Source organism: Aquarana catesbeiana, linkage group LG06 (assembly GCF_042186555.1).
Source record: "Aquarana catesbeiana isolate 2022-GZ linkage group LG06, ASM4218655v1, whole genome shotgun sequence".
NCBI classification, from domain to species: Eukaryota; Metazoa; Chordata; class Amphibia; order Anura; family Ranidae; genus Aquarana; species Aquarana catesbeiana.
In genome coordinates, this window is record NC_133329.1 from 390,849,178 (window position 1) to 390,861,470 (window position 12,293).

Consider the following 12,293-nt stretch of genomic DNA (forward strand, 5'->3'; position numbering starts at 1 on the left):
AGGGGGAGTTGACACCACACATAATGATTAGGGTGTGCCCAGGCACACCTGGCACACCCCATGCGCACGCCTATAAGAAAGTAGGAAATATTGTGTTTGTTTTTATTTTCATAACTGCCTTTTTTTTTTTTTTTTCCTTTTTTTGTATATTACCATTACTAGTTTAAAAAAAAATCCAGTATATTTATCACAGTTTGTAGACACTATAACTTTTGTGCAAACTAATCAATAAAGCTTTTTTTTTTTTTTTTTTTTTTTTTTTTTTTTACCAAAAATATGTAGCAAAATACATATTGGCCTACATTTTATAAAGAAATTCAAATTTATTTATTTTTTTAAATATTGTCGATTTTTTTTTTTTTTTTTTTTTTATATAGCACAGAAGATTAAAACTGCAAAGGTGATCAAATACCACCACAAGAAAGCTTTATTTGTGGGGTGGGGGGGTCCTCAATTTTGTGTACAATGTCGCACAACCGCGCAATTGTCAGTTAAAATTGCTGTATCGCAAAAAGGGAAAAAAATGGCCTGCTCAGGAAAGGGGGCAAATCTTCTGGAGGGCAAGTGGTTGCATAGTAAGGAGAAATGCATGAAATAGAGAAATTAATGAAACGAATTAAAAAAAATGAAATAAATACATGAAATAGGGAAACATTGTAAATGTTTTCATGTGTAACTGGCTAGAGATCACTATAAATGAATATAGACGTGTATTTTATATGACACGAAGAGCACAGAGGATGCAGAAAACTGACATCTCTCTCTGGATGACAGGTACTCTGCAATCTCACCTGTCACTGCTTCCCCCGCCCCCTATCATCACGGCCCCTCCCACCTGATCGGTGCTGCTAATCCTACGCATGAGGGGGGGGCGTGGCATAGGCTCCTCCCTTTCCCCCACCCCGGCCAGGATAAGCCCGCTGAGCTCACACCATAGAAAAGGGGGCATGACCGCAGCTCCGCTTCCGAGGCGTGGCCTGCTGCAGTCGGCCCCGCCCTCCTTGATATGACAGCTTGCTGCGCAGTCTGCAGCTTCACTTCTCACAGAGATCCGTCACACAGGCTCCGGTGAGAACCGACCCCATCCACTGCCGATCCTACACCGACACCGGACACATCCGACATCATGGTGAGTCATCAAGTCCTGCCACAACATGGACCTGCCCTTTAAGAAAAAAAAAATAATAATAATAATCCTTCATTTTCTGCTGGATTGGGCCAGTTTGCAGTCTGTAGCAATGCGTGTTGGACTCTAAATGCCAGCAATGCGGCACTACAAATCCCAGCAATGCGGCACTACAAATCCCAGCAATGTGGGGACTTTTAGCTGATAGATCATATATTGCATTGTCATCTCAGCGTGGTGGTGGGGGGATGGGAGGGGGGGGTGTGGTCTGGTGGTGGTGGGGGGGGGATGGGAGGGGGCAGATCTCAGCACTCTCCACCAGGGGGACAGACCTGCCTGGTGAAATGTTTTTGTTGCAGGGAGTGCCAGTGACGTCATAATCTGTCATCACATTCCTCCAATGCTGCATGCAAGACCCGATTATTTTATTTTTTTTCTCATCAATTATCCTGGTCATACACCATACAATCCCTGATTTTGTACGATCATCTTCACCTCCCCCCGGGAAGGTTTTCCTACCCCTTTCGTGACCAGGCCATTTATTTTACGATACGGCGCTGCGTTGCTTTTTACTGACAGTTGCGCGGTCGTTCGATGCTGTAGCCAAATAAAATTGACGTTTTTTGCGCTAAAAACAAAAAAATAGACAATTTTTTGAAAAAAAAAGACAGATCGATATTTTTTTGCTTTCTGCTATAAAACATATCCAATAGATACAATAAAAAAAAAAAAAAAAAAATCTAATTTCTTCATCAATTTAAATTTAGGTCAATATGGATTCTGCTACATGTTTTTGGTTAAAAAAAAAAAAAAGTTACATAGTAGGTGATGACTTGTGTCTTTTTTTTTTTTTTTTTCGACCTCAAGTCCAACCTATGTGTGTGATTAGATGTCAGTGTTACATTGTATATCCCTGTATGTTGCGGGCGCTCAGGTGCTCATCTAAGGCCCCATGCACACGAGACGCCGGTGCAAACTCTGCTGAAAGCATGTTTTTAAAAGCTGAAACCGGCGTTTAGAAACGCCCGTTTTGCCGCGTCTAGCGGCGTTTTAGCGCGTTTGCGTCTAGAAATTCTCGCTCTCTCTCTCTCTCTCTCTCTCTCTCTCTCTCTCTCTCTCTCTCTCTCCTCTCTCTCTCTCTCTCTCTCTTCTCTCTCTCTCTCTCTCTCTCTCTCTCTCTCTCTCTCTCTCTCTCTCTCTCTCTCTCTCTCTCTCTTCTCTCTCTCTCTCTCTCTCTCTCTCTCTCTCTCTCTCTCCGAATAGCTTCATAATAATATATAGTAACTTCAGCGATCCCTGCCCTTTAATTACTATATACAGTTAAAAAATAATAATATAACTGTATATAGTAATTAAAGGGCAGGGATGCCTGAAGTTACTATATATTATTATGAAGCTATTCGCTAAATATATATATATTTATTACTCCGATAGTTTCTAGACGTAAACGCCGCTAGACGCGGCATGCAAACGTGACAAAACGGCGTTTCTAAATGCCGGTTTCAGCTTTAAATATATAGTAACTTCAGGCATCCCTGCCCTTTAATTACTATATACAGTTTAAAAAAAAAAATTATTATATATATATTATAATTTTTTTTTTTTTTTTTTTCATGTACAAACTATGGGATATTTTTATTTATTTTTACTAGTAATGGCGCGATCAGTGGACTGCGATATCGCGGCGGACATTCAGACACTAACTGACACTTTTGGACCAGTGACACTATTACAGTCATCAATGCAAAAAAAAATAAAAAAATATGCACCTGTCACTGTACTAATGACACTGGCTGGGAAGGGTTAAAGTGGTTGTAAAGCCTTAAGGTGTAAAACAATTCTGTTCTGCAGTCCCCGTCCCCCCCCCCCCCCTTCTTACCATCCAATCAGCAATGTGCTCCAATGACACTGGTAGGGAAGGGTTAATATCGGGGAGGGGCGATCAAAGGGTTAACAAGTGTGTTCTGTGGGAGATGCTTTTTACTAGGAATAGATGGGATTTATTCCCTGCTTTGCAGAGACACAAACTCAATCCCTTCCCTCCTGCCAGAACGCTGATCTGCCTTTTTTTACATAGGCAGATTGCCATTCTGTGTCTTCTGCGGGTGCTGGAGGGCATCGAGTGCCGCGCACCCGCCGATCGGCTTCCACTGTGTGCAATCAGTTGGAATCGCGTAGGCATAGGTGCCGCCCTGTCGCAGTAATACTGCTATACGGAGGATGGTGACTTCAATTTTACCATAGCAAAGCAAAAGAACGTCACCAGCACACCAAGGATCTCCAGAGTGGGTCCAAATGCAGATTGTACGTCAGCAGAATGGCACTGGCAGGCAAAAGGGTGTACAGGTACGTCCCCTTTAAGAAGCGGTGTTGCGAGCGTGCCGCCAGAGGCGCGGTCTCCGTGACTCGATGTCCGCCAGGTGCCCACGATCGTGTCACGGAGAGAGGAAGAACGGGGAGATGCTTATGTAAAAAGCATTTCCCTGTACTGCCTAGTAACAGGACAGTGATCTACTGCTCTCTGTGATCGAGAGCAGTGATCGCTGTCCTGTGTGTTCAAGCCACGCCCCCTCACAGTTAGAATCACTCCCTAGGACGCACTTAACCCCTTCACCGCCCCCTAGTGGTTAACCCCTTCACTGCCAGTCTCAATTACAGAGTAATCCATGCATTTCTATTCGCACTGATTGCTGTATAAATGACAATGGTCCCAAAAATGTGTAAAAAATGTCCGATGTGTCCGCCATAATGTTGCAGTCCTGATAAAAATCGCAGATCGCCGCCATTACTAATAATATAAAATTAAAAATAAAAATGCATAAAACTATCCCTATTTTGTAGACGCTATAAATTTTGCGCCAATCAATATACGCTTATGCGATTTTTATTTATTATTTTTTCCGAAAATATGTAGAATACATATCGCCTAAACTGAGGAAAAAAATGTTTTTTTTTATATATTTTTGGGGATATTTATTATAGCAAAAAGTAAAAAAAAATACTGCATTTTTTTTCAAAATTGTCGCTTTTTTTTTGTTTATAGCGCAAAAATAAAAACCGCAGAGGCGATCAAATACCACCAAAAGAAAAAACTATTTGTGGGAAAAAAAGGCCGTCAATTTTGTTTGGGTGCAGCGTCGCACGGCCGCGCTATTGTCAGTTAAAGTGACACAGTGCCGAATTGCAAAAAATGCTATGGTCTTTGGGCACCAAATGGTCCGGGCTGAAGTGGTTAAGGACCGCCCCCACGTACATTCATTGCGCAGGACGGCCCTTGAGCGAAAAAAAAAATTGCGTACCCGTACATGATGTCCCTGTTCCTGGTCTGGGTGTGTGCGCGCCGCTGGAGACCCGCTCAGCTAATCGGCGGGTCGGCAGGCCAGACGTCGCCACGAGCCCAGCGATCGTTCAGAGAGGCATAATGGCGATCTGGCTACGTAAACAAGGCAGACCACTGTTCTGGCAGAGGGGGGAAAAGATCTTGTGTTTCTGCTGATCGTCTGTTATTCCTATCGGAGAAATCGATCAGAAAAAGAGTTTATCATTTACCGAAGTGTGGGTGACCGCTGGTAGGCCGCATTCACGCCTGTGTAACGTGTTGTTCGTGTGGTGTGGGTGTTTTTTTTATTTATTTATTTTTTTTTTTTTTTACATTGCGTTTTGCGGCAGTTTTGTCACACGACCACATAGGGCAGCCGCTTGAGACTGCGTTCACACCTGAGTGTTGAATCGTGGGCAGAGTTGCTGCAATTTAAAAAAAAAAAAACAAAACCCAGGTGTGAATGACAAATCGCACAACGCAAATTTCAGGTGCCATCTGAATGGCACCTAAAAATGTGCGGTTCTGCCGCAATTGTCACACAATAAATCGCGCCAAACCGCATCGCGTGATGCATGTTGCGCAAAAGAAGCTCCCAAACGTTATTTTTTTGGGGGGGTGACCAGCTTCACGCGGTGTGGTTTGCCGCAATTTATCGCGGGGCGATCGCGGCGAAACTGCACCGCATTTTTTTTATAGGTGTCATTCTAATGCATGGCATTTCAAATGTGCGTCGTGTGATTTTTGTCGCTCGCACCTGAGCGTTTTTTTTTAAATCCCTTGCAGAATCGCAGCAAATCTGCCTGCGATTCGAAAACGCCCAGGTGTGAATGCAGCCTGCATGTGAGCAATGCGGCAAAGTAGCATGTGTAGCCTTTTGTTTGGCACTAAGCCAAGTGCGTTTTTTGGTATTTTGCCACGTTTTTCGGCGCAACAAAACTGCTACCTGCGTTTGGGGTGGCATTAAGAAATGAGCATAGTGTGCGTTTTGCCGTGGCTTCTTCTTCTCCTTCTTTTTATTTATTTTTTCTCACATATGTTCTGGAAACACGAGCAGGATTGCGCATTTCTGCCTGCTATCTGGGAACACTTGGGTGTGAATGTGGTCTTAGTGTTACCAAAGCTCTGTAATTTGTCCCTGTATGCAAATAAAAAAAAAAACAAACCTATTTAATAGTTCCTGCTGAAACAATGTATTCAAATTGTATCCAATCAGGTAAGCCCTTGCACTACATAGTTGATGATGGTAGAGCTAAAAGAAAATATAATATAATATAATAGATATAGAGATAGATAGATAGATCTCTATTTTTATATAGATATCTCTCTCTCTCATATACATATACATATACATATATATATATATATATATATATATATATATATATATATATATATATATATATATATATATATATATATATATATATATATATATACTCTGATTTAAAAAAAAAAAAAAAATATATATATATATATTATACACATTTTTTTTTTAGTCTGCCTTTTAAAGGGCCACTAGCGTAAGAAATATTGTATTTTGCTAGGTGTGTGGCTGATGACCGCACTGAGCCTGGGTTCACACTAGCGCAATCTCAGAGATCACATGCAATTCGCACCGCATGTGGCGATCACATGCGAGTTGTCCTACAGTTGTATGGTTGGATTCATACAGAAAATAGTGCAGGGACTTGTTTTTCACCCGCACTAGAATCGGATCGCATGGGTGTTCTCACCCATGCGATCCGATTCCTGTGCGAGTTCGCACTGCAATCTGTGAACTAAACTGGGGGTGTCATTAACGTTAATGACGCTCGCAGAAGGGCGTGCGAGCTGCCTGCGGGAGGGATGCGGGAACCAGCGCTGTAATCGCACTGGTTCCCGCATCGCACATATGTGAAAGCAGGGTAAGGCTGCATCCACACATGATCGTGGGCAGAATCACTGCAATCCCCCCCCCCCCCTTGCGACTTTCAAATTGCTGCAAATGGCTTACTTCTAATGGCACCCCAATCGCGCCGCTATTTTGCTACGATTGTCATGCAGTAAATCGCTCTGCAATTGCAACGCTTGTCGCTTAAAAAGGAACCTGAGCTTCTACTGGGCCACAGCGTTGCGATTTGCCTCGATTGCAGCGTGATTTACCACGCCAAAATCACAGCGCGATTGGGGTGCCATTAGAAGAAATAGCATCACGAAGGCGTCCCACATTTTGCAGCCATTTGACATTGCAGGGCGGGATCACTGCTATTTATTTTTAATTTTTTTTTCCAAGCCTCTGGAAAATTTACCCCCCCCCCCTTCATGACCAGGCCATTTTTATTGGCACTGCGTCACTTTAACAATTGCGCGGTCATGCAACGCTGTACACAAACTTTATATCTTTTTTTTTTTTTTCCCCCTACAAATAGAGCTTTCTTTTGGTGATATTTGATCACCTCTGTACTTTTATTTTTTGTGCTATAAACCAAAAAGACTGACAATTTTGAAGAAGGAAAACAAAAAGTGTTACTTTCTGCTATAAAGCATATTCAATAAAAAAAAATCGAATTTCTTCATTTATTTAGGCCAATATGAATTCTGCTATATATTTTTGGTTAAAAAAAAAAAAATTGTATATTGATTTGCTTGTGTAAAAGTTATAGCGTCTACAAGTGTATATGTGTATATTTTTTTTATTTGCATTTGACCCGTTCCAATGCGTTTCGAGATGCGTTTTTTTTTTTTTTCACTGTAATGGGGTCTGGTGCATTTTTTTAAATGCGTTTTTTATTGCGTTCCGATACAGTCCAGTGCAGGAAAAATGCAGCATGTTCTACTTTTCTGGAACGGACGGCACTAGGGTGAACTATCCCGTTGGAAACCATATAACCTTAATAGCCATGCATTATTTTTTTTTTGATGCAGAAAAAAAAAGCACACTGGACTGCACATGGTGTGAACTGGCCCACACTTAACCCTTTGATCGTCCCAGATCTTTAACCCCTTCCCAGCCAGTGTCAGTACAGCTATGTATAAACGGGAAGCAATCGGCGCAAACAGGTGAAATGAATGGATGCAAGCTGAACACTATATAGGTCATCACAAAGCCAATATACAATCAATAAAACAATATTAGTGCAGCGCAATATGATGAGGAAGAAAGTCCATTTCCAAATATAAGGACTAAGATGTCCAAAATGAAGAATGGCGAGTTCCCTCGTGATGGAAAAGGAAAAAAAAACTCCAGTGGTCAATCGGTGACAGTATCCTCCACCACAGACAAACAGGATGCGCTATATATGCGATTCTGACCTCCTATAATAAGAGGTCCACCGGATCTGGTAAGCGCATCTGTTTGCCTGGACTGATGGCCGTCTCAGCCTATCAGCGAGCCGCTGAGAGCCTCTCCCCGCCCCTCCACAGCTCAGCGTTCCAGTAAGCACGGGGGGGGGCAGAGCGGAGAGCTGCTGACTGACGGGCAGCAGCTCTCCGCTCCTGGAGCTGAGAGAACCGAGCCAACGGCAGTGTTCGATTGCTCGGTTCTCAGTGCAGAGACGCCGGGGGAATCTGGGGAGAAAAAAAAAACAAAACGTACTTCTCTTTTAAGGTGATGCAGTGCCGTATCACAAAAAAAATGGCCTGGCCATTAAGGGGGGTAAATCATATGGAGAGCGACTTCAGGAACTTGCTACCCTGTTTCCCTGAAAAAAAAAATAAGACCTAGCGTGATGGCTGCAATATAAGCCCTACCCCCCAAATAAGCCCTAGTTAAAGTCCTTGTAGGTCTTATTTTTGGGGGAAATAGGGTAGGGTTTATTTGGGGGGTAGGGCTTATATTGCAGCCACCACTGACAATCACGCTAGGTCCTATTTTCGGGGAAACAGGGTATGTGCAGTCTGGAGGAAAGAAGGAAGAGGGGAAACATGACTGAAACATTTAAATACATCAAGGTGGTGAATAAGACCCCTTTCACACCGAGGGCGTTGTGCAGGCGCTATAGCGTTAAAAATAGCGCCTGCAATCCGCCCTTAAACAGCTGCAGCATTGTCTCCAGTGTGAAAGCCCTTGGAGCGCTGCGCTGGCAGGACGGGAAAAAAAGTCCTGCCAGCAGCTTCTTTGGAGCGGTGAAGGAGCAGTGTGTTTACCGCTCCTCCCCCGCTGCTCCCCATTGAAATCAATGGGGCAGCGCTGGGATACCGCCGGCAAAACGCCGCTATTGTGGCGAATTGCGGGCGGTTTCATCCCCTTTCTCGACCGCTAGCGGGGGGGGTTAAAAGCACCCCGCTAGTGGGCCGAAATGCGACACTAATCCGATGGTAAAACGCCGACGATATGGGCGGCCCGGTGTGAAAGGGCTCTGAGGTTCAGAAAGGCAGTTTTTTTTAACTTTTTCAATATGAAACCAAAATCAAGAACAGGGGGATATGACCTCAAACTAACTGGAGGGAAGTTCAAAACTAATCTTAGAAAGTATTATTTTACTGAAAGAGTAGTTGATGATGGAATAGACTCCCAGCAGAGGTAGTGAGACCGCCAACAGTAAGGCTGGGTTCACATTAGTGCATTGTGCGACTTCACATGCGATTTGCACTACATTGCAGATCACATGTGATGTCCGTGCGATGCAAATTCAGCCATTCGGATACTATGGCCGATATCGCAACGCACAGGACCCTTTTTTTTTTTTTTGGTCCGCCCCCAGAGTCACACCCATGCGATCCGATTCCTGTCCGATTTGACAGTTCACACCACGATATGCGACCTGAAATGGGGGTGTCGTTCACTTTGTATTGACAATCCCAGCAGTTCACATATGGCAGAGTGGTCTGCTTGCGAGTCAGGTGCGATGTGGGAACCCGCAGTGGAGATTCGCAGGGCTTCCCGCATCGCACCAATGTGAACTCCGCCTTCAAACCGAGATCTATACTCTGACAAAGATAAAGGGGTTGGAAATACTCAAGGTTTTTCACCTTAATGCAATATATGTATTAAAGCGATTTGTAAAGGTAAATTTTTTTTTTTTTTTTTTTTTTTTTAAGCAAACCTATCATACTTGCCTCCACTGGGCATCTCGTTTTGCACAGAGTGGCCCCGAACCTGGTCTTTTGGGGTCCCCTGGTGGCTCTCGCAGCTCCTCCCCCACATCTGATAACCCCCTCGGAGAAGTGCTTTCCTGAGGGGGTCACCTTGCGGGCGCGCTCCCGAGTCAAGCATTTGGCGTCCATACAGGCCGAATGCAGGACTTGGCCCCGCCCCCCCGGCGCTCGCGTAATTGGATTTGATTGACAGCAGCGGGAGCCAATGGCAGCGTTGCTATCGAGCTATATAATCAAGAGCTGAGAATACGGGGCAGAGAGACAGCACGTCAAGTTTGAGGGTTCAGGTAGGTAAAACATTGGGGGGGGTGGTGTCTGGGGGGCCGGTCCCTGACAGGTGTTTTTTTTTCACGAAGGTTTACAACCCCTTTAGGCTAGGTTCACACTGCTGCGAATTCTATTGCGAATTTGAGCCGCTGCGATCGCTCAAATTCGCAATAGTCATTTAAATTGCATAGATTGACATTAGTGCCGTTCACATCAATGCGTTGCGAATATAACCTGTGGGAAAAAGAAGGTCCTGTGCGAGTTTGATCCGTGTGGGATGCGAATTCAGCTCCATAGACTGCAAAATTTGCAGTAGAATCGCAAAAACGCATATAGAATTCGCAATGCGAAATCGCGCTAAATTCGCACTGCAGCAGTGTGGACCTAGCCTTAAGGTGAAAAACCTCCTGTAATGCAGCTGTCTTCGTTTTTACTTGCCTGAACCCGGTCTTTCCCGCGACAGGTACAAGCACACCAGCTCCAGCCGGTGTCTCAGGTCCGGATTGGATGGATTGCTAGCAGCGCAGCCATTGGCTCCCGCTGCTGTCTATCAAATCCAGTAACACGGGAGCCAGGGTCGGGGAGTCCTGTTGTCTGTGTCAGTGGACGCAGCAGCAGGACATGGGAGCGTGCCCCGAGGGAGAGCAGGGCCCTCAAAGAGGAGGAGCCAGAAACGCTGCTGAGGGACCCTAGAAGAGGAGGATCGGGGCCACTCTGTGCAAAAACCAATTGCATAGAGGTAAGTATGAAATGTTTATTTTTGTTTTTTTAAATCCACAAACCTTTTACATAGCCTTCGATTGAAAAAAAAAAAAAGGGCAAGCTCGATGGACTACTGTAGTTTTTTTTTTTTTTTTTTTCTTTCTGCCGTCACTTTTCTATGTTTAAATCTTCCGGAGGAGAAGTGGTTAATACAGATTTATAAAGTTGAGCTATTCATACACTTCTTAGTTCTGTACTTGATAAGAAAAAATATATGTTTTTGCTAAACTTTTTGAATGAAGTCTTGGGAGAGAGATTGTACAAATGTCATGTGATCAGATCCAGGCTGGTATAGAGCAGTGCGTGTTCCGGGGGGGCGACATTGCCAGCTTCGCCCTTCTTCTTCTTCTTCTTTATCTGATCCTGGCATGGTGACAGCTGCTGATGGCCGCATGTTCGGTGCGCTCGGCTCCTTTCCTTTCACCAGGCAGTGCCGCCTTTCACAATGATCTGTTACACCACGGCTTGCAACATGCTTTCCTCTCCCAAACGCTTCCCTGCACAGTACAAGACGTGCGAACAATACAGCTGCGTACTTCTAGAAGTTTTTATTTCCTGCCGGTGTGAAAGCGCTGATGATAGATGTGGCACATGTTCTGCACCCAGGAGGATGCGAATGTCGAAGTTAATGAAGTTCTATCATTTATATCGTGTTTTACTGTTCTGGGTTGGGAAACATTGGAAGAGCCTGTAATTATCTGCAACGGGACGTTCAGATCTGCCTTAAAACAGATTTGTAGTTTAATATGGTTACTGAATAACCTGTAAGCTTGCAGTTGTGATGCAAATCTGTCCAATCCACAAGTCTGCTGCTGCGAGGACTTTGCTTTCAACCTGCGCCATTGTATTATATATCGTACACACCTTCCTATACAACACATGGCAGATCAAGACCTAAAGGCAAAAAACACACATGCAGGGTGGCTAAAAATCAATGGAAAAAAAAAAAAAAATATAATATAAATATATATATATATATATATATATATATATATATATATATATATATATTATTATTATTATTATTATTATTATTATTATTATTATTATTAAAGAGGAGGGCCCATCAAAAAAAAAAAAAAAAAAATTAAGTCAGCAGCTACAAATACTGCAGCTGCTGACTTTTAATTGGACACTTGCCTGTCCCAGGGTCCAGCGATGCGGGGGATCGAAGCCCCACTCGTCTCCCCCCTCCGTTCAGCGGTGCCGGCATTGCAACTGTGGGCGCCGGGCTGTGGCTTCACAGCCTGGCATGCGCAAGCGGCGCTGCCGCGATTGGCTGCTCAGTCACCTGGGACCTGTAATGGGTCCCAGTTGATTGACAAGAGGGAGGGAACAGAGCTGAGCCCTTCCTGTGCCGAGGGGGAAGTGATGTCACCAGCCCAGGCACTGGAAGAGGCAGACTACGAGGGACCCCCTAGCAACAGGCATTTCGAGGTAAGTAAAAAAAATTAAAAATTTCCAAATGTTTTTTTTTTTTTTTTTTATTTTTTTTAGGCACAGTCATGAATTTTTTTTTTTTTTTTTTTTTTTTTTTTTAGGGTGGAACACCACTTTAAATTAAAAAAAATTTATTATATAAGGCATGGGTGCTCAATCTGTGGCCCTCCAGCTGTTGCAGAACTACAAGTAGCATGAGGCATTGCAAGCCACTGACTGTTACAAGCATGACTCCCAAAGGCAGAGGCGTGATGGGACTTGTAGTGCCACCACTGCTGGAGGGCCACAAGTTGAGCACCC

General features: G+C 43.9%; 1 protein-coding gene across 1 annotated transcript in view; it reads left to right on the forward strand.

Annotated features, from left to right (window-relative positions):
- The first annotated feature begins 975 nt into the window (after positions 1–975).
- Positions 976–12,293, forward strand: part of LOC141147177 (tubulin alpha chain) — a 38,049-nt gene continuing 26,731 nt past the window's right edge. The window contains exon 1 of the mRNA XM_073634335.1: positions 976–1,129. Within this exon, the coding sequence (XP_073490436.1) occupies positions 1,127–1,129 (3 nt within the window). The 5' untranslated portion in view covers positions 976–1,126. The remainder of the gene's footprint in view (positions 1,130–12,293) is intronic.